Here is a 23,178-nt window from a genome sequence, read left to right as displayed (position 1 = left end):
GATACAGGTTTATTTGATTGCCAGCATCTAACCGAGTTGTCAGGTGCCTTGCACATGCCTTGTGGGCTCGTGCTATGCTCGTGTTTAGGGTTTGGTTGTTACAAAACTCCTCCTAACTCTTCAACTTGTCGTTAGTAGAAGTTGAATTGTACAAATGAAGGGCAAGCCTTTTGAAATGAAAACTTGCTAGTAATACCTTGGCATCTTCCTCAGTCTGTTGGAAAGAAAAAAAAAGCTTGGCATGGTATAGCCATTCGATAGGGTCTCCATCTTAAATATGGGAAAGTCTATGTTGGTCGTTTAGGTGCAAATACCCCGATCCTCCATAGGTAGGCGCCGCGGTGCAGATCTGTAAAGAGGGCGCTCTTGACCTATTCGATGGTAGCCTCTCATGTCTTCATGATGCGGTTCATCCTCTTCAGAGTCATGCCACTCTCCATCTTCTACGAAGTCCCTTGGGTTCTCCCGATAAATCGACACGCTCTATTGTGGAGCAACTAGTTCCCTTTCTACTTCTCTTTCTCGCCCTTGTGGCATGGACACCAATGGTTCATCCTTGGTGGTGGTTGTTCCAAAGGTGTGGGGGTGCTCACACTAATTGCAAGTGTATCAGCTAAGAGTGCCACCATCTTCTCTGGCCCTGCTCTTGCAGCTTCCCGTTATGCCCTCATTTCATCCAACATACGAAGGAGTAACATGTCTGTAGAAACATGCCTACCCTCCGACCTAACATGGCCAACTGTGCATTCCGATTGGCTAGGGTCGATCAGAGTATCCTTGATCTTTCTTCTTGGTTGAAGGCAGTCTAATGATCCTCCATATTCATCATTTCTTCATAATTCCTTCGAGATCTTATGTTGACCATTAATGGAGCTTCAAGGTGGTCCAAGGTTCAACTTACTCTAATACCACTATAATACTTACCTTCCTAACCCTCTACAATCACTACGATTCTAAATCCAAAGACGAAACTAGATTCTAACTCATGTAAAGAAAGTTAGGGTTACCACGGATCTCTAAAGTTAAGAGGTAACTCTAGATCAAACGGTTAGATGGTCGAGTATTTTTGGGATTGAAATAGATTCATGATGGAGACCGAATCTATTGGGTTGGATCGTAGAAAGGGAGACTGAAGAGGCATGGAAGTGATCGACCTAGGGTTATGGTATGGTGGTGGAGATGAAAATGGTGGAAGTCAATGTAATTGATAGGAAAGGGATAGAGAAAAAGTAGGGTTGTTTCTTAAGGTCAATGGGGTTCAACCAGATGAAGAGAAAGGCAACAATGAAGATCCTAGATGGTGGCTAGGGTTTCAAAGCTTGGAGGTAGTCAAATAAGGAGGAAAGAGACGATCTTGCAAATTAACTTCAATAATCTAAGATAATTATCCAGGTGTACACCATATCTATTTATAGGTGGCTTCCTGACTTGACTAGACTTGGCAATAGGATCCTCACAGTTGGGTGTTTGAACGCCAATTTATTTTCTTGACTCTCGAGAAAATTGTGTTCGAACGCCTAATCCTGAAATTGGGTTTTTCGCTACTGAACTTTATTTCCTTCTAATCAACTCTTATCTAACCATTACAGTCTAATCTTCCTTCATGTCTTTAACGATACCTTGCTAGCACACAAACCGGCTCGACCCTCTTTATCTCATCCCTTGGCTCGGGCAATGTATCTCAAATAATTTGGTCTATGGTAACCCTAACTTTCTCTACGTGACTCAAAAATAGATTTGGGCTCATAGTGACTGTGGGGTTAGAAAGGTGAGCTACTTAAACTATTAAATTATAATATCTAAACAAAACTATAAATTACAGTTAGAATTTCATACTTAAACTATAAATTCTTTGTTATGCCATAGATATATTCTAAATCTGAAGAAACTCTAAATACAAAAATTCTAGATCATGATGTCACCAATTTTATCCAATTGGTTTCATAATATTTGGATATCAAATAATTATCTTATAAATACTTTTTAGGAATCACAAATAAATTCATACTTAAACTATAAATTTTGTACTTAAACTACGAAATTCTAATTTTGCATAATTTTAAAAAAATATTTATAATTCATCGAACGTCCAAATATTATGTAACCAATTGGATAAGATTAGTGGCATCATGATTTAGAACTATCGGTGAAGATGGGATCAGTAAAAAAATGCAACTATATATTTAGAGTATTTTCATATTCAGATTCTATAGTAGAACAAATAATTCGTAGTTTAAGTATGAAATGCTGACTGTTTAACTAATTTTAATTATTTCACCACTATCTTCGAGTAATCACTTAATCTTTCTCATTTTTCTCATTTATAGTTTAAGTACGAAATTCTGACTGTAATTTATAGTTTTTTAAGTAGATATTTTAATTTATTTGTAATATAGATTAAAATTTCTTTTTGAAACATTGATTTAAGAGTTTTTATTTATTTAAACTATCTCTAATTAATCTTTTATTGTATTAATTAAATAGTGATTAGAGAGACTTGTATAGAAAAATAAATAAATAAAGAAATAACAAAAAAAAAAAGAAGAACCAATAACAACATAAGAACCAATAATAGTATAAGAAGAAAATATCGAAAAAAATTACAAATTATTTGTCTTTATTCTTGTATTGTCCCATCTATATCATTAAAAATGGGCGGTAAGTAGGCATTATAGAAAGGCAAATTTGAAAGAAGAAAAAAGAGAAAAAAAAATGCCCATATGCGCAAACGAAACTGAGAGTGAGTCAAACTGAAAAAAAGAAAAAAGAAAGAGAAAACGGGTTTTAGGTGCAAATAACTCTTCTTTTTTCCTTCGGACGGAACACGAATGGGCAAAAACCAGAAATTCTAACCTCATGGGATTCGCCACCCAGCTCCGCCATCTCCGCCATCTCCGCGGCCGCCGCTTCCTTCTTCCACCAGCTTTCTCTACACTATCCCCCCTCTCCTCCCCACTCCGAAACCCTAATCCACCGCCCTCCTCCCTCCTACTACCCCTTCCACTTAGTCCTAATCCCCATCCATTCTCCAATGGAATTTCGTCTCGATCCTTCTCCTGGTACTCCTGGTCCAAAAAATCCGATAACGGCGAAGGCGCCTCCGCAGTCGGGGATAGCCCTACTGGTGATTTGGAATCTGAGTTAGAATTCAGTTCGTCTCTTGGCTCCGAGGCTGGAGTGGAGCTTTCGACTCTTGGAACAGATGGATTGGGGTTGGCTGAGGAAGCTGTAACTGAGAGCATGTGGGATTACCTTCCTCGTGCTGTCATATCACTTCTCGATGGGTACCATGACCTCACTGGTTTTCCATGGTAAGAACTCCGAAGTCAACCTTTACAATTTAATTGTTGTTCTTCTCGATATGCGTCTATATCGCTTCTTGTTCACCAATTGTTGACATTTCCAATTATTCAAATGGAGTTAATAATTGTTCGGTTGAATGATTTGATAATCGTACCTTTGAATACATGTTGCTTACTGATTTGTTAGAATGGCTTTCTTTGCTATTGTATATTTTAGAGAGGCTTTGAATGCAATTAGTAGAGTGGCTTTCTTTTCTATTGTATATTTTAGTTGTCTTAAAAATTCACTTATGTAGTTTCAAATTTTGGTCATTTTGATCTCCACTTTCAGTGATGGTCTAAACTGGTTTTAGTCATGACCATGGTTCGAAGGATCGGCAGATCCTTTTTCACCATCTCTCTCTCTCTCTCTCTCTCTCTCTCTCACTATTTCTCCTTCTCTTTCTTTTACTATTTCTCTATATTTCTCTCTTTCACTATTTCTCTCTCTTTCTCTTTGTACCGCAGCCATTGCTTCTCCGACGCAGAAATCTAGCTTGGGCAAACTCCATTGACGCATATCCAACTCCGACGACCTCAGCTATGTGATTTATTTTATTTTATTTATTTCTCTCTTTTTCTTGTCTCTTTTCTTTGCTGTAATACTTTTTCTTCTCTCTCTCCTTCACTATGGCAGAGTTTTTTTTTTCTTTTTGTTTCTTTCACTCTTTTTCTCTCCTTCCTTGCAACAGTTTTAACTTTTAAGTTAGTACTACTTTTAGTTTTTAGCAAAGTTCCCAGTATTGGGATCGGGATCAGTATTGGCTATCTAGAAAAATAATATGTATCGATCATATCGGCAGTATCGACCGTATTGGTTGCTCGGGATCGGCACTTTATGCAACCAATACGTATCGTATTTCGGGCGGGATCGCCCGATGTGACCGATCCCTTAGAATTTTATATAATTAAAAATAGCCCGATTCGATCCGAACGGCTGATCTGGCCGATACAACCAATACGTATCGTATTTCGGGAGGCTGATCCCGTCCCAATCCTGATCCCAATTTTTTAAACCTTGATCATGACTAGGGGTGTACAAGCTCAGATCATGCACTTTATGCAGCAACATGGGTGATCAAGAAAGAGTGCATAAGTTTATGGTGGTTTACTATATATCTTTACTTTTCTTTTTTCTATTTTTTTCAACATATTTTTTCTCTTAAAACCTGAAGATTATAGCCTTTCTTTATCCTCAATAGATAGTGCCTTGGCAGCAATGGAATGCTAGGTCATAGTTGCCATAAAAATTGCAATATGTTTTTTTGCTGATACTGCAGACATTTCTACAGGTGGGTCATTATCTCCACATCAACGTTGGCCCTCAGAGTGTCACTACTTCCTGTTCTTATCTTGCAGCTTAAGAAGGCAGGGAAAATTGCAGAACTACTTCCTAAATGTAAGCAGCAAATTGTGTCATTTCAGATTTTACTGTTAGCTGTCCTCTCTTCTTGCAAAGTACAAGAAAATTTTCTTTTACTAGACAAATTGGTTCATGCTGAATTTTTGAGATTGCTACAAGCCTTTGTACCTAGGTATGTATAACAACAAGCCATTGTATCTACGATGTATATAATTCATACATATAGTATAGCAACATCAAACAATATGATCTTTGATGAGATTGAGTAGATGATAAACTTAATACTTTGGTAAAAAAAGTTAGTAGAAGAATAAATAAATTATTCCTAGGAAGATTATTTGTTTGTTTTTATAGATGTGAATAATTAAGCGTGAGATGACCGTGTGTCTTCAAGAACTTGACCATTATCATTCTCTTAGGGCCTGTTTGGATAAATTGGGAAAATTCCCTATAGGAATTTTAGCATGTAGGAATGAAACAGTGCAAAATTTTCTTTTTTCCTTTGCATGAATTTAAATTATCTTGTTTGGACATTTTAGAAAAATTTGGAGGAAAAAAATAGAAAGAAGAGAGTGGGAGAAGGACAAGGAGAGGAGAGGAGGAAAAGGAGATGGGAAGGTGGGATGAGGAAGGTAGTGGTATTCAGAAGAGGAGAGAAGAGTGTGGTGATAGGGGAGTGGGAGAGAGAGATGGGGAAGGGAGAGTGAGGGAGAGAGTTTAGGAAAAGGAAATGAAGTCTTGCTTCATTTTTTTCCCTTAGGATAAGGGCCTTTCCTGTGAAAAATTTTCTCTAGAAAATGTCATCCAAACAGACCCTTAGAATGACTCCATTTGGTGGGGTTGAAATATATATTACATATATTATGTTCTAAAATTGTAAAGATAGCACAAACAAAGGCTTTTAAATGATCGTAGCCTACATTCTTTTAAATTTTCAGACTTTCAGTTCATTATTCCATTAAGATGAATTCAGAGAGTTGAGAGCATCTATTGTTCTTAAGACAAAGTACACACCAATTTCTGCTTCATAGTGCATCTTCTTAAGAAAATATTGTTAATTAACATACTCTTAGTGCGGACTTACTATGCACATCATTAACCATATGATATAGGTTTTCATACCAAGAATTGCCGTATTGTGAAATTGATTCATGAGAGAAGGATGTTCTAATTGATTTTAGTATCTTAGACTAGAAGTTATTGATATGCAGAACAATGTGCAATGGAAAATTAGTTCAAGGTTTTGAGCTTTATAGAGAGAGGTTGGTGCCAACATTTAAAGGTTTGGCTTAACTTGAACTGTTGCTGGGCCAAGCATGAAGTTTACTGTTACCCTCCGATTTAGGAATATGATGGTCATGAATTTCTAAGATAAAACTCGAAGAAAACACAAAAGCTTAAATAATAATCAAATCCTAAAATAGATTGACACAGTGGAAATGATACTTAGCCTTCAAAGTCCTTGTTAAACGGCTTATTAAATTTCTACAAAATAATAAGTCCTTACGAGCTAGACGAGCAACTCACTCTACTAAGAATATATCTAATGACAAATATTAACATGTGATACAATACATATAATGGCAGAAAAATAATCATAATAATATATATAAGCTGTTTTGAAAAAGAAATAATTTTCTTACCTCTTGTACTAAATTTCAAAATCCAATATATGCTAAATTAAAATCATAAATTATTTATATTATCTCATATTGAATAAATCAATATAATAAGAAGTGATATCTACTAAAATTTTACTATCATGGAAATCGAATCATTTATAATATCTCAATTTGAAATAAATCAATATAAAACAAATCAATCTCTGCCAAAAGTGTACTATTATGGAAATCGAATTATAAACATTTATAATATCTCAATTTGAATAAATTAATATTAAAAGAATCGATCTCTATTAAAAGTGTATTATCATGGAAACTCGCCAAAAGTGATAAAATGCTATATTGTCTTTTTAATGGGTTCTCTAATTTGTGACCACATCGCACTACTTAATCACCATCAAGATGGTGCCCAAAACTTTTCTAGATAACCGATATGTCTAGGGTCATAGTAGGTACTCTGTAGTGCTCTATCGATTTTTTTCACTAGCCTTTAAGTAAGATTAGAGTTATTGAAATGAAAATCCAAGAATTATTTTCCTAATTCTGCTAGAGTCATTTGATAGTACGTCGCAACATTACATTCCAAGAGTTTTTTATATGAATTTATCTTCTTGAAAACAAATTGGGTTTTAGATCTTACTTTTATCAGTATCCAATTATATTGATTTATTCTGAATCTCATATTTCATATTCCTCAATCATCAAGATTTTCGATTCTTCTAAATACGATACATGAATAATTCATAAATCCAAATGCTATTATTTTCTCATATATATATATATAAATCATTTTTAATAAGTTAGAAAACATAAGTAAATAATAATCTAATATTTGATCTTATAAAATTTCACATCTCAAAAATAATATTTTATTTGTGATCATCTTCTCAAAAATCTTTATTTTTAATAAAGATCTCATATATTTTATTTACAGAAAATAAAATATATTAGCATAAAGATTTCCTTTGTTATTTTGTGAGAATAAAATATAATATAATATATTCAGAAATCTGAAATTCATTTAAATTGAAATATCTCCAATTTATATCTTATTTTCTGGAAATAAAATATAATATTAAATATTTTTAGAAATCTGAAATTCCTTTAAATTGAAATATTTTCAATATATCATCTTATTTTCTGGACTAAAAAAATATTAATTATTTTTAGAAATCTGAAATTTATTTAAATTGGAATACTTCCAATTTATTCTTATTTTCTGCAATAAAGATAAATATTAAATATTTTAAAAAATCTGAAAATATAAACAACAAAATCTTTTTTTTTCAAAAATAATAAATCTGAATTTTCTATAAAATACAAATAATCTTAACATTTCTAATTTTTCAATGAAAAATCTTAAAACAACAAATTTCTTAATTTTCCATTACATGTAGCATTATTGACATCATCATATCATAATTTCTTATATCATAGAATTAAACAAAATAAGAATAAATAAAAAGATATAATTTTCAATTCATCAATTCTATTTTAGGATAATAAAAATTTAAGAAAATATGAGTGGGAATTTGCCTTGATCGCTTAATAAAAAAAAATGATTTTCACATCCTAATCATAATCTGTATGGATTCCGATGTGCTCCATGTCTTCTCTTTCATTGTTTTTTCTTTTGTATGATAAGTTCTTTTTCCATATATTCTCTATTCTCTTTTCTTTTTTCTCTTTCTACTTTGTTCTTTTTCCTCTCTTTCTTTATACACTATTTCATCTCTTTTTCTCTCTCATCTCTCATATCTCTTCTCTCTACTCTCTACTCTCTAATCTCTAATCTCTCTCAAAAATGATCTTTCTTTTTCCTCCTAATCTCGGCACTGTAGCAGTACTACAGTGTTGCCTCTATCTTCTCTCTTAAAATCTTATCTAGGGTTTTCTTCTAGCCCTATTTTTATAGTTAAAAAAAATATATTAAGAGTCTTATTGGAATAGGAATTCTAATATCTAAAAGATATACCTAAAAATTTAATTTATTTTAATAAAAATCCTAAAATATGAAAGAGAAAACAAAATTCCTCATTATCTAAATGTTTTTTTTCTATTTTATTTATTTATTTACGTTTTAAAATTTCAGGTTGTTACATTTATTCTTATGAACATGATACACCTTGTTACAGTCTTTTTTTTATTGCATTAATTATTTATTTTTATTAAAATAAAATATCTGTAGGTCGCGTTCGAACACGGATGGGGTCGCGTTCGAACGCCCTTGTGAATGCCTGCATCAGGTTCGCAAATACAGAGAACGCAAAATGCGTGTTCGAACACCTACATCGCGTTCGCACATACAGAGAATGCTTTTTGTGCGTTCGAATGCGATCGGGTGTGTTCGAACGCGATTGACGGGATTCCATTAGGATTAGGGTTAATTATTATTATTAGGGCTTGTTGCCTAGCCTCTATAAAAGTGTGGATGATAGCCAAATTCATTATGCTATTGAAATATTGATTTCTTACCTCTCTATCTTCTCTCTACTCTAATCTCCCTCTTCTCTCTTCACCAACCTACCACCTCTACCGTTGGCAAGGTTCCTCCTAACTTCTAATCTCCCTCGTCTGTTGAGTCCTCCCTTTTCTTTGGGATCTTGACCACTTCTTCCCCTTCGTCTTAATCACTTAAACAATATCATCCATCTATCCTCATCTCTATTATCATTTATAACCCTAACTTCCATTCCACCCGTCACTACCACCATCATCTGCAATATATCGCATTTTCGTCCCGGTTGCAATTCGAATCTGCGAAGGGCGTAAATACAAAAAACGTAGATCAGAGAGTTACGGATCTATTCCACTTTGTTTCATAATTTTCTGACTACAAGGAAATATTTGGTGAATATTTTCTCTCGGTTGCGCGGACTGCTTACTGCAATAAATTCAGATCTTGAATGAATTGTTCCGTAACCTATCAGTGGTATCAGAGCCTATCAATTTGGTACCGTAAAACCCATCAGAACATGAGGTTATATGAGATTTTAATAGCTCATTAAAACAATTGATGTTAGTTAAAATCCAATACATGAGATAGCTTTTGAAGTGTCTACATTCTTCTTTTCCTTTTTTGACTATGCCAACTAGATCAAAAAGATATACTTGTTCAATTGCAACATGCCTTGTAGATAATGAGCCTGACACCAATGACTGAAATTTTGAACTATTGCATATTGACATAAATAATTAATTCTCACTGTTCCATATGTTTCAAATTACCCTCATCTTCCTTCCCAAAGTTTTATTAAAACATTTATACTCTCTCTCTCTCAATTTTTGTTGATCTTTTTCCTCTCATCTTCTCCCAACTTTTTCCTCTCCTAATAGCTATTACTCTCCTCAAACTCTTTCAAACTCTCAACCTCTCTTAACTTCTCTTCTTCCTGTCTTATACTCTCTCTTCCAGTCCCAATCCCAATCCCAAGTTCTATGGTGATATTGCTTCCAAGTTCGAAATTTTCTTCTTCCTCTCAATATCTCCTAGTTCCTCCCACTCTCTATCAAACTTTCTACCTTTTCACATATCCATAATGTGCATAGGGGCAGAGGGCAATTTGTAAAATCAACTTTTCCATTTACGGTGGTAACCCTTTATAGAAATTATAATAATTCAGGGGGGTCTTAGTGTCACAGTTTTTTTTATTCAGGGGTTATAAATGATATTAGGTCATAGTTTAAGGGGTGTAGGTGTAATTTAGCCTAAAATTCACTCCATAGTGTATATTCAAGCATAATTGGGAATGGCAACTTTCTTCAAGAACTTGTCAATTCACAATGTCAGTCTTGTTTCATTTAATAATATTGCTCATGTAGCATTTAGAAATGGATATAAACCATGATTTGGAGTTTTGCCCGAAACCGAGATGTTTTCTCGAAAGGATTGAAATGTTTCACATTTCCATCGTATCCCATCTGAAATTTCCCCTGCAACTAGCATCCAACTAAAAACAACCATAATGACATTTTTCCTTAAAACTACATTTTAGATTCTGTGTTGGGTTTGACTTGAATCCAACTTGTACCTAACCTAATATCAACCTCATTATTACATGCTATTAGATCCTGAGTAATCCATTAAAAAATAAGATGAAGAAGATTATTTATGAAAAAAAGTCCAAAGTCAAAACAATATGATTAGAATAGAAACAGATCGAAATATGTTTTTTTAAATGGAGCTGAAACTGAAATTGAAACTTTGGACCTTGATATAAACATACCCTTTTTGTCTTTGCTTTCCTTTTTAATTTTTTTGTGAATAAATTGATAGTTTACATGATGTTTGAAACCCACTATGATATATCAAGAATCTGATGTTTGTGTTATTTAAATTTGACAATTTTTTTGTGTCGAATATTGGATATGACAATAGCATGGATGTTTGTAAAAATGAGATCTCCATTAGTTTGACAAAGATCGAGATTGTAACTGATTCTTCATATGTCAATTTGGACTCGAAACCAGTCTGGTGATTGGTTTCAGTTTGGTATTGGCTAGTGTTGACTTTACTGGTTGTACAGGCCAAAATTGATTTTTTTTAAAGATTCAGATGGATTTATAGGACATCAATAATTGATGTTCCTAAGTGCCTTCTTTTCAAGTTTTTAGCTTTTACTCTCTATCTCTCACAATTTTTTGTTCTACCTCCCACACTTTACTAAGCTTATCCGATGGCCGATACGGCGAACTTCAGCTATTCTGCACTCTAGTGAACTTAGATTAGTGTTTTTTTTCTTTTCTCATCCCTCTTTCTCTTCTGTTTTTTAACTCCCTCTTTCTTACTGCTACATAACAACAATAAAAAGAGAGAGAGAGAGAGAGATCATCTCACTTCTGCAGTAGTAATATATGAGCTTTGAAATTTACTATATCTGGCTCGGAATTTATAATAGTTTTGAGTAATTTTCTAGTTTTTATGCTTCATATGTAAATAATTTTTATTTTCTTATTTTTATCGAGTCGTTTGCACTAAAAAGTCACTTAGTTTTTGTTTTTGTAAGTCAGGCCTGTTTTCGGTTTCCTTTGCGGATGATATTTTTTTTATTTCTTCCAAGTTTGCGCTTTTGCCATTTAGTGCTTATTAAATGCTGATGAGACAATGTAAGAGAGAAATTATTCGTATCCTCTTCTTGTTTTTGTTCTTATTCTTCTTATGTTGCTACTAGTTCTTTTTTTTTTCATTTTTATCTTTTTTATTGTTGTTTTTTTTTTCTTTTGCTACTATTTTTCTTCTCTCTTAATCTTTTTTTAATATAAGTCTTTTTAATTGCTCTTTAATAAATACAATTAGAGATTAATTAGAGATAGCTTAAACAAATAAAAACTTTTTAATTAACGTTTTAAGAAAAGAATTTATCTATGTTGCAAATAAATTACAATATCTATTTAAAAAATTCTGAATTACTGTCATAATTTTATACTGAAATTATGAATTTTGTACTCAAAGTATGAAATCTTTGTTTCATTATAGATAGATTTTGAATCTGAAGAAATTTTGAATACAAAAATTCTAGATTACGATGTCATAGATTTTATCCAATTGATTTCACAAATTTTGGATGTCAACCTGATTATCTTTTGAATATTTTTTTGAAACTGTGCAGAACTGATATTTCATAGTTTAAGTACGAAATTTGTACTTAAACTATAAATTTTATACTTAAACTATGGAATTCTAATTTTGCGTAGTTTTAGAAAAATATTCAAAAGATTTTCATCTGATGTTTAAATAATATGAAACTAATTGGATAAGATTAGTGACGTCATGAACTAAAACTTTTGTATTAAGTGGTTTTTCAAATTCGAATTCATTCTGTGGTGGAATGAAGAATTCCTAATTTAAATACGAAATTCGTAGTTTAAGTATGAAATTTTGACTGTAATTCACAGTAGCAGAAGGGGATTCTGAATTTGAAGAAGAAGAAAAGTAATATTGTAGAAAAAATTATATTAACAACTTTCGCAAATTAATAATTTTTGTCATTTTCCTATACACTACAGAATTTACATACTTTACTATTACAATTTACATAGAAAAAATAATAATTATGCTTTTAGAAATTCTCTTTATTTTTAATAATATTTAGAAGTTTAGATTATTAAAAAATAGTGTGATCTAATAGGGTTGCCGCCGATACGACTGATATATATCGTTTTTTCGGGCGGTCGAACCCAATCTCTATCTTGAGTTTCAGAACCTTGCTTAAAATTCTTTCATTTTCTCTATTTGAAGGTATCATGAGAGGTGCCTTTATTTTACTATGAATGATGGAACTTTTATATGGTACAGGAGATTAATTTCAGTATCAATTTGGTTGGTTTTAGCAAGTAGGTATCACATGGCATAATTGCTATAGTGTTTTGAAAAATGAACTTTTAATTGTCACCTATTGCTAAATAGGTCTCGGACCATCAAGAACAATGTAATTCCTTAGGGTATAATTCATTAGAAGATTTCCTTTAGCAAATTCAGACGATCTTGGTAAAGAATGTTTATTCCTAAACAATGTTTATCATTTATTTGTGCAAAGGACAGAAAAGAAAAATCAGATCTCTGTATATAAGACTGTTACCATTGTGTTTTCATAAATATATAGTATATACCATGAATTTCAGGGGAGCCAATGTTGTGACTTGGTACACCGAAATAAGTCAGTATCATTATGCACTAAAAGAAATAATATCTTGTAATGCAAGTATGATGCTAATTACTTTTTAGTTCTTCTTGTATTTCAAAAATATGAATCTTTTCAAATGATCAGCTGGTTGTATTGATTTTTCTGAAGCATCATCTCTGTTACACACTTGTTATTTAGATCAAGCTTTTATATTTGTGTCATTATAATTATCCTTTCTTTTTGTTATTCTTGCTTCATTTATGCAATGCAGCTAAATTGGATACTAGCTGTGTGGTTGTCTGATTATGTATTTCTGTTAAAAGTGCCCCCTCCATTGCCACCATTTCTATCTGCAAGGAGTTTTCAGAGACATTATTTGTTCTTCCGACAGAAAAGACGAGAACTTGGCTGCCCCTCATTTTTGTGGAACTTTGCATTCCTTACAGTCCAGGTAATTCTCAAAGCTCAGATAGTCTCTTCAATGTAGAAGACCCTAATTGTTTTCCCAACAAACAAAGATGGACGTTATATTGCAAGCATTTGATTAGTATTAGGATGTTGTTAGATTAATATTATTGTAGAGCAATAAGAAGTATTTTTGTCCATTAGGATGTTTGCATATCCATCATTTTCTTTGCTAGGCAATCCTGCTATCAAGATTAGAGGGCTAACAACCTTGATCTAGCTTGCCACTATACTTATCAATGAAAGACTGCATGCTAAGTAGAATTATTTCAGACTCTGCATGATCATGTGTTTCAGTCTATTGTGCAGGCTTAGACATCTTTGGAAAGTGAACAATGCAATCTCAATTAATTCTGAAAGTTGATGATACCTTTAAGTAGTCTTGGTTGAAAGGCTTTTGAACTCCTACCTCTTTGATCCACTAGGAATTAATAACAAGTAATACTTTTAAATTCGGATTTCGAAGTTAGCTACTTTCCTGGTTCATACTCTTATGACCATTATAAATTTCATGAGAAAGCATCTTCTATTCTTCTTTCCTAATTTGTTGTATATTCTTTTTGCACAATTGATCTTTTATTCATGCAATTCTAATTTTATGGCCAACTATCTTACTTGAAAATTTTGTCAAACCAAATTTCTATTTTGAGATTATTTGTTAGAACTTATTAAATGAAGTTTCTCTTACCTGTTGTTACTGTTAAAGTAGTAGATGAACTTTTTTGCTTCTAATCTGTTTGCAGGTCCCTTTCTTTTTGTTGTGGATGACTAGCATTAGGAGGATGTGCTTGGACAATCATTCTGGGTTTGATAGTGTAAGGGCAAAAATTTTGCTACTTCAGATACTTTTAAATTTTCACATTATGGTTCTTCTACTTCTCTGGCTGTTTTCCAGAGTAAAATGCTTTTGTTTTTCAAGAACCACATGGTATGAATGTACTTAAATTCTGTTTCATTTCGCACCCTGTCTTATTTGTTTATTAATGCTGCTTTTCACTAGGATGCTTTTTGGTGATATGGTAAAGTATTTAGGGGTCACTCCTAGAGGTGATCATCAGGCGGGTCGTGTCGGGTCCGGGCTTAAATAATTGTTCATGGTCCGACCCACCAATCACTCGGATTGGACCGAGCTAGAATACTCTAACCCGTTACAACCAACTAGCCCATTAGATATCGAGTTTAGGTCGAACATAATGGGTCTAATATAATGGGTTGAATTTAAAAAGTATTATATCTTATCGGGCGAAACATAATGGGCCTTTATGAATGACATTTTAATTATCTTTAATAGGAACATACTTATATATTGATATTTGGTTTATTAAATATTTAGTGTAGGACTAAAAAAACTATGGAATATGCATGTATTATAGGTAGGGCCATGGATAGGCATAGCGGGTTGGGCTTTCTGGCTGGGCCGGGCGGGCAAATTAGGCTTCGCCCGGTTAAAATCGGTCTAGTTCGGGCTGGGTTGAGCGGGTCAGGCCTAATAGTCACCTCTAGTCACTCTATGTGTCTTTTGATGATTTAATTAAATGCATTGATAAATCAGAAACGGTGACTTCTTTGATTTAATATTATTTTAATAAAGTATATTAATTTAATGGCTGGTTGAAAATATTTACATATTTAAATTTCTCTCTCTCTACGTAGGAGAGTGTATAATTGCCAGGTAAGATGAGCTGGGCCAACCTAAGGATGCTGAAAGTTTCAATGTCTATATAAAAACGCTAAAAGTTTTAGCATGTCTTTGTAAGCCTTATTTTTTAGTTTTTACACCTCTTTTACACCTCTTTTACACCTCTTTTACACCTCCCTTGGCAACATATCCTAGAATGGCTTTAAGGCCTCGTTTACTTTACGAATAAGGTCAATTCTAGAAAGAATATTCTTCTTTTTTATTCCTAAAATAAGATCTTTATTCTAGGAGTAACTATTCTTGTGTTCACTTGTATTCTGAAATAAAAGTATAATAATTATCTTTGATGTGATATAAAGTAGAAGAAAAAAAATAAAAAAAAGTGTTTTGTTTTTACAAAATTACGCTAAATACCTTTTGATTTGATATAAAATAGGTTGATAGGATAAATATCAATGATAAATTAGTAATTGAGTTAGTGTGTGATATAAGATGTAATTTTGAGAAATATTACTTGTATTATAGAATTAGGTTATTATAGTGTTTAGTTGTTATTATAGAAACAGGAGTTGTATTCAGGAATAAAAAAAGTTATTCCTGAAATAAATGGGGGCTAAAGATGTTGATAACTAGATCGTTTTTGAAAACATTGATAACTAGAATGTCTTTAAAAATGCTGTAAACTACAGTCTTTAAAGATGCTGTAAATGGTGTCTTTGTCGGTCTGCTACAGTGTCAACTATCTCTTTCAAATCAGTCTGACTCCACCCAGCCCTAATACTGCTTAACCATCTTCTTCCCCTATACACTCTCTCTTGTTGCTCTTTTTTCCCACCCTTCTTAGCAAATCCCATTCTCCCACAAACCTTCTTAGGAATTCCCACATTCCCACAAGTTCTTCCCTACTCCAAAATCAAGCTCTTCATGAGTATTTGTTTAAAAAGCCTTAGAGAAGAAGTTCTCCACAAGCTCTTCTCCACTCCTTGCTATAAGGTACATTATGAAGATCTTGCCCCTCTTTCTCTCCCTACTCAATTTAGTTTTGCCTCCCATCTCTCTCTCTCTCTTTATTATTTTAGAATAAATTATGGTTACATGAGTAAAATAGGTTATGCTCGTCTCTCTTTTATCATTTTAGAATAAATTCTGATAAATTGTGGTAGATTTTGGTTATATGAGTAGGGTAGGTTATGCTTTTCGTAGATTTTGTTTTTATGATAAATTGTGAAGTATAGGTTTTTTTTTTCCATTAAACCAAATTATCTTTTACATGAGTAGAGTAGGTTACTGCACAAGATCTATGATCTTTATATGATTGTTTAGACTTTTATGTTGATTTTTACAATCCAATTTTGCACTTAAATAGGTAGAAAATTTCAATTTAGATTTAGCGCTTTATTTCTTTTTTCTTTGCCTGTCCATATTCATACATGTGAAAATCTTATCATGATTCATGAATTAATTAAGTGCCTAATTCTTTCCATTTCTTAATTGATATAACAAATATTTCATTGAATGATTAAGTTATTACCCAACAAATCAAAATTTTCATTATAAAGGATGAAATCAATTTGGAAGCTATTTTTTCTTTTCTTAATCCAGCTGACAGAATTCTATCTAGATATATGTTTATAGCATTTATCTAAATCTATGCTTATTTTTACATTCCAATTTGTACTATAGATAGCTTATCAAATTTTGATTTTAGACTTCTTATATTTTGTATTTATCATTTTGAACATTTTAGTTTGTACTTATCATTTTGAACATTTTAGGCTTTAAAACAATAACAATAGTGGCAGTGTGTTGCTACTTGCATGGTGTTCTTATTGATGGTAGTTCACAAGAGTTGAAATTGATAAGAATAAATGATAATTATACCAATGAACAATTGATGGTGAAGTTATACATTGTTACCAAACTAAAGAAGAGTACGCTTTGGAGATTAAGAGTAAGATACTTATTGATCATGCAATTTTGCCATCTATAGATGATGATAAGGCGGTCGAGGCAATGCTCTTCCAAGGCAAAGGCAAGGTACAACGATTGAATTATAAAGAGATAACACAAAAACATTAATTTGGACCCCATAAATTCATCTTCGCATTAACTTACTCTAAATGCCCATATGTCACAACATCAATATGTAGTAGGACCTAATGGATGTTGAGAGTATGGATGATGTTTATCAACAGCTGGGTCCAAGTGAGACTAGTATGATTGAAATTGCCAGAGTAGTAGAAGCTGAAGAAAATGAGCCTGTTATAAATGAAACAATAGCGAATGATGACTTTATTTATGAGTCACAGGAGTTAGATAGGGATAATATTGATGCCTACCTTGAGGCTGAAGATAATGATGATGATAGTATTTGATCAGAGGTGATCCTTTCATATGCTTTAGAATGGGAAATGGAAGACAGTGAGTCTACAGTAGTTATGAATAATAAAATTACTAGTTTGCCAATTGATTCAAGATTTACTAGGGGGAATTGTGCATAGATATAATGTTTAAAAATAAACAAAATTTGCGGTATTACGTGAAAATGAATGCACTTTTATCTCACCGTCCTTACAATGTGATAGACTAACTTTAACTTCTATTATGTGAAGTGTCAACAAGTTGATGTATGCCTGTGGATACTTCGAGTGCGAGACTGCTAGAAACATGGAATATGGGAGATTGTTGCATTCATTAGACCACACGCGTCTAAATGCATCACTCAATATCATAACGAATGAAATTGAGGTGACCTTTTTATCCTTCTATCAACTTGTTGGCTTAAGCCAGCTTTCTTTAACTGTGAGGCTGGGTCATGTGTAGGATATAACAAAAACTAAACTAGATTTCTTGTTTTTGTCTCACTTAACAATGGTCGTGCCACAGTCGAGATGTCCCCGCATGCCACTGGCATGCACTTATAATATTTTTAATAAAATTTTAAAGATATTTAGAGATGTTTTTGGATTTTCAGTATGTCAATTTTTGGTTTTTGGTATGTGTTTAAACCTACATTATAGTGGTTTATCTTTATATTATTTTTGTAAATAATTTATTATATTAAAAATAAAATAATAATTAAATATAACTATTATTCAATATATAATATGATTGAATATATTCATTAAAACTAATATTAATGATTGAACACTTCATAATATAATTGAACACATAACAACATTCAACACATAATATTAATTGATAATAGTTGATGCAAACCGGGTCAGATCGGATCGCATCATGAGGACATTAGGCTCGATGGATTGAGCTTATTTATTTTTAATTGATCCATACTTATGTAAATCCTTAAGGCAAGTCTAGTTAAGTTATATAAACCGCTAAGACAAGTTCTAGTTCGAGTCGTATAAACCTTTATGTCTAAGTCTGAGTAGGATTCATTGTACCCGACCTCTATATATAAAGGGGCTGAGCTTCGTTGTTTATTCATCCAAGCATCCAAGCATTGCTAATTCTTTGTACCCGATATCTATATATCCGACAACTGCCGTAACGTCGAATATTTATTATTTTGCCCTATTTTGACCTCCATCTACTATTTTATTTATATCTTTTCATCTAAACCTCTAATTTAGGTAAAACCAGAGTCATTAGAATCCTAACTTACGAGGCTACCATCACCTAAATTTTCATAATTTTCTTATGTTCAAATCAGTCCAAATCTGGTTCGTAATAATAGTTTAATAATTAATACTAATATCTACTTGAATGTAGTATAACGAGGAGGATCAAAGATAGGGATGGCAATCAGGGCAGGTTAAGCAGGTTCGGGTCAGGTCAACTTCGTCCTGACATAAACACGACCATATTAATAAACGGGTTACATTTGGTAGACACGAACACGACTCGATTATTAAATAGGCAATACGACACGACATGACCCGCCTAACCCGTTTAATAAACAGGTCGGGTTAATACGACACGTTAACACGACCCATCTAACCCGTTTACTAAATGAGTCGAATTAACTAGACACGTTAACAGACGACCCGTCTAACCCGTTTAATAAATCCTATATAAAATTCAATATTTATTGATTTCTCATACAAATAAAATAATCTATTTCCAACTCAACTCATACATCATCAAAATTACAATTCTAATAATTCATCATAACAAAAGCTCATACAACAAGGTTTAGAATTTAAAACAAAGTTTAAACTCTTAAGCATAAATCTTTACAACAAATTTTATGGAATAAAATATATAAAACAAATCTATACAAGTTATACAACAAGGTTTAGAGTTTAGAACAAAGTTTTAACTCTTAAGCCCAAATCCATACAACAAATTTTATGGAATAAAATTTAGAACAAAGTTTAGAATAAATTATTGAAAGAGAGAGGAGAGAAGTTTTAGGTCAATCTTATATCTGTGAAACAATACATTACATGTATATATACAAGTTTGAATGAATGAAAAAAGGAAACAAATAATTTACGTCAATCCCGAGTTTATTTTATTCCTGTATGACATCAGGAATAATATCCCTAAAATTTCGGGATTTCCACACTACCCCTCAAGTTGGATCATAGATATTGATCATATCCAACTTGCCAATGAAATTATCGAAATTTTGTCAAGGAAGTCCTTTGGTGAATATATCAGTTGTGTTCTTTTATGGGAATGTAAGTCATGTAAACAATTCCTTCTTCTACCTTCTCTTTGATGAGTGTCTATCCACTTCAACATGTTTGGTCCAATCATGTTGAACTGGATTGAGAGAAATGTTAATAGCAGCCCTGTTATCACAAAAGAATTTAATAGGAAGATCAACACCCATCTGCAATTCTTCTAGAAGTTTTCTTCAACCACGGACCCTCACAAATTCCATAGGCAATTGCTCGAAACTCTGCTTCAGCACTACTTCGAGCTACCACATTTTGTTTTTTACTTCTCCATGTTACTAAATTTCCCCATACAAACGTGCAGTATCCTGTCGTTGACCTCCGATCCTCTATTGATCCAGCCCAATTTGCATCAGTAAAAACTTCTATCTCATGTCTTCCATCTTTTTTGAAGAATAATCCTCTCCCAGGAGAACCCTTGAGATATCTAAGGATCCTGTAAGCTGCTTCAAGATGGACTTCTTTTAGTGAATGCATATGCTGTCTCACCATGCTAGCTGCAAAAGCAATGTCAGGCCTTGTGTGAGAAAGATAGATTAATTTCCCAGCAAGTCTCTGATAACTTTCTTTATCAACTGTTCTTCCAGCATCCTCCATTTTCTTTCCGGCTTCGATTGGAGTATCACTTGGTTTGCGTCCAAGCATCCTAGTTTCTGTTAGAAGATTAAGGACATACTTCCTCTGAGAAACACTGATGCCTTTCTTGGACCTAGCAATTTCCATTCCCAGAAAATAACACACCTGTCCTAGATCTTTTACTTCAAATTCTGTGGCCAGACTTTTCTTTAATCTCTCAATCTCGGCCAGATTATCCCCGATTAGAATAATATCATCGACGTATATGATCAATATTGTCTTCAGCCTGTTATCAGCCTGTCGGAGGATTAGAGTATGATCTGATTGTCCTTGTTGATATCCTTGACCTTTTACCACATTTGCAAATCTGTCGAACCATGCTCTTGGTGATTGTTTGAGACCATAAAGTGATTTCTTGAGTTTGCAGACCTTGTTCTCTTCTCCCTTTTTATTGAACCCTGGTGGAATCTTCATAAAGACTTCTTCAGCATTTTTTATATCAAGCTGTTGCAGGGGCCAATCTAGATTCACTGCAAGTGACAAAAGGACCTTTACTGTATTGAGTTTTGCCACTGGTGCAAAAGACTCAGTATAGTCGATGATGTAGGTCTGTGCAAAACCTTTAGCCACAAGCCGAGATTTATAGCGTTCAATCAACCCATCTTCTTTGTACTTTATTGTGAACACCCATTTACACCCGACAGCCTTCTTTCCTCAAGGTAAATCCGTCACATCCCATGTTCCATTTTTTTTTTTCAATGCTTGCATTTCCTCCATTACAGCCTCTCTCCACTTACTATCCTTCAATGCCTCTTGGATATCTTTTGGAATATTTGTTCTATCAAGATTAGAGGTGAAAGCATGAAATTTGGGTGACAGAGTTTTATAGAAAACAAATTTGGAGATAGGATGAATGGTACATGACCGAGTTTGTTTTCTAAGAGCTATAGGTAAATCATTGATAATAGGTGACTAGAATTACTTGTGTTGGAACTCATGACTACTTGGAGCTATCATCGGGTTCAACTCCTTTGGTACTTCGGATGTGAAATTGTTCTTGTACTTTGATTTCGGCCTCCGTGAGTACACAGGTATCTCTTTCTCTCTCTGTGTTTCATTATCTCCCCTTGAGTTCAAGTTCCCATATGTAAATGGCAGACTAGAATGGGATGGTATGGTTGTTGATTCAAGGTTCAAGGTAGTGTCTGGGTTGGTCTCAAAGAGAAAAACGTCACAATTAATATACCGATCTTCATTTTCTTTCTCTCCCTGAAGGGAGGTCTGGGTAAAGTAAGGTTGATTCTCAAAGAATGTGACATCAAGGCTAACAAAGGTTTTATTTTATTTTATTTTTTTTGTGGAGGGATCATAACACTTGTAACCTTTCTGAGTAGGAGAATACCCAATGAAGACACATTTGACTGCCTGAGGATCAAGTTTTCCACAAGTATTTGAGTGAATATGAACAAAGGCACTACATCCAAAGACCTTGAGGGTGAGATCAGAGGAGAAGTGAGAGGCAGGAAAAGCTTGTTTGAGTTTTTGCAAGAGGTGAGGAAAAAAAGAGAGCATGACTGGGCATATGGTTTATAAGATAGGCCGATGTTAATATAGCATCACCCCAGAATGTTTTTGGCATTGGTAAACATGAGAGCTCAGCAACCTCGAGAAGATGTCTATTTTTTTGTTCTGCTACTCCATTTTGTTAGGAGGTATGAGCACATGAGCTTTGATGAATGATTCCATGATGTTGGAGATAGTCTCCAAGGGTAGTATTAAAATATTCTGTGCCATTATCAGTTCTCAAAATTTGGACTTGAGTTTGGAATTGAGTTTGAATCATGGAATGGAAATTGATAAATATATTATGAACATCAGATTCTTCTTTTAACAAGTACACCCAGCAAAGTCGAGTATGGTCATCAATAAAAGTCAGAAACTATTTTGTAAGAGTACGATTTGGAATACGTGAGGGTCCCCATAGGTCACTATGAATAATAGTAAACGGTTTAGATGGTTTATATTGGCTTTTCGGAAAGGAAGTACGGTGATGTTTCACAAGTTCATAGATTTCACATTACAAATCAGACAACTCTTTGTTCAAGAAATGGACGGAATCAAATGTTTCAAATAGGGAAAGTTTGGATGTCCCATTCTAAACTGCCATAACAGAATTTCACTATCTCTATCAGCAGAAGCTGAACTACAATTCACAACTTAATATTGTGTACTCACATCGACTTCCTCAAAGTAGTAGAGTCCCTCACATTCCTTACCACTGCCAATCATCTTCCCTGATGATAGGTCCTAAAAGACACAAGAAGATGGCAAGAAACTAGTAGAAAATCTGGATTGTTTTGTTAATTGATTGATAGACAACAAGTTACAAGATAATTTGGGAACATGAAAGACAGTCTCAAGAGTGATAGAATTAGATAGTCTAATAATCCCGATTCCTGCAATTGGTGAAAGAGCTCCATATGCAATTTTGACTTTGAGATTTCCAGCACAAGGTGAGTATGAAGAAAAAAGGGTGAATGAAGCAAGTCACACGATCGAAGCACCAGAATCTATTATCCATAGTAAAATGTAACACTCGAACTCTAAACACGTGCATGGCACGAGCCCACACGGCACGTGCGTAGCACCTGACCATTTGGTTAGTTATTGATAATCAAATAAACCTATAGCAACATCATGATTTTATCCACAACATTTAAACTAAGAATAACTCAAGTCTAACTGTCAACAACATACAGATAACCCTACTTAGGCCCCACACAGGCCACAACACATCATCAAGAGCTTTTCACAACTACATATACATAACGGTGGTATATACATAATTATACAAGTACAAAGTTATCTGCTAAAATATAAGACAATGATACAGACATACTTTG

General features: G+C 33.4%; 1 protein-coding gene across 6 annotated transcripts in view; it reads left to right on the top strand.

Moving 5' to 3' along the window:
- Nucleotides 1-2,763: 2,763 nt before the first annotated feature.
- LOC140802059 (ALBINO3-like protein 2, chloroplastic) overlaps nucleotides 2,764-23,178 on the top strand; it is a 39,637-nt gene continuing 19,222 nt past the window's right edge. Inside the window, exons 1-5 of one of the 6 annotated variants that reach the window (XM_073157474.1) lie at nucleotides 3,171-3,311; nucleotides 3,810-3,882; nucleotides 4,634-4,740; nucleotides 13,341-13,400; nucleotides 14,158-14,229. In XM_073157474.1, coding sequence (XP_073013575.1) covers nucleotides 3,309-3,311; nucleotides 3,810-3,882; nucleotides 4,634-4,740; nucleotides 13,341-13,400; nucleotides 14,158-14,229 — 315 coding nt within the window. In that variant the 5' untranslated portion in view covers nucleotides 3,171-3,308. Of the gene's footprint in view, nucleotides 3,312-3,809; nucleotides 3,883-4,633; nucleotides 4,741-13,220; nucleotides 13,401-14,157; nucleotides 14,230-23,178 lie in introns of all 6 variants that reach the window. The other 5 variants (XM_073157472.1, XR_012111585.1, XM_073157471.1 and 2 more) reach the window with 5 other exon arrangements.

This window comes from Typha latifolia, chromosome 15 (assembly GCF_019914945.1).
Source record: "Typha latifolia isolate L0001 chromosome 15, TyphaL0001v2, whole genome shotgun sequence".
NCBI classification, from domain to species: Eukaryota; Viridiplantae; Streptophyta; class Magnoliopsida; order Poales; family Typhaceae; genus Typha; species Typha latifolia.
This window is presented reverse-complemented; position numbering and strand designations above follow the sequence as displayed.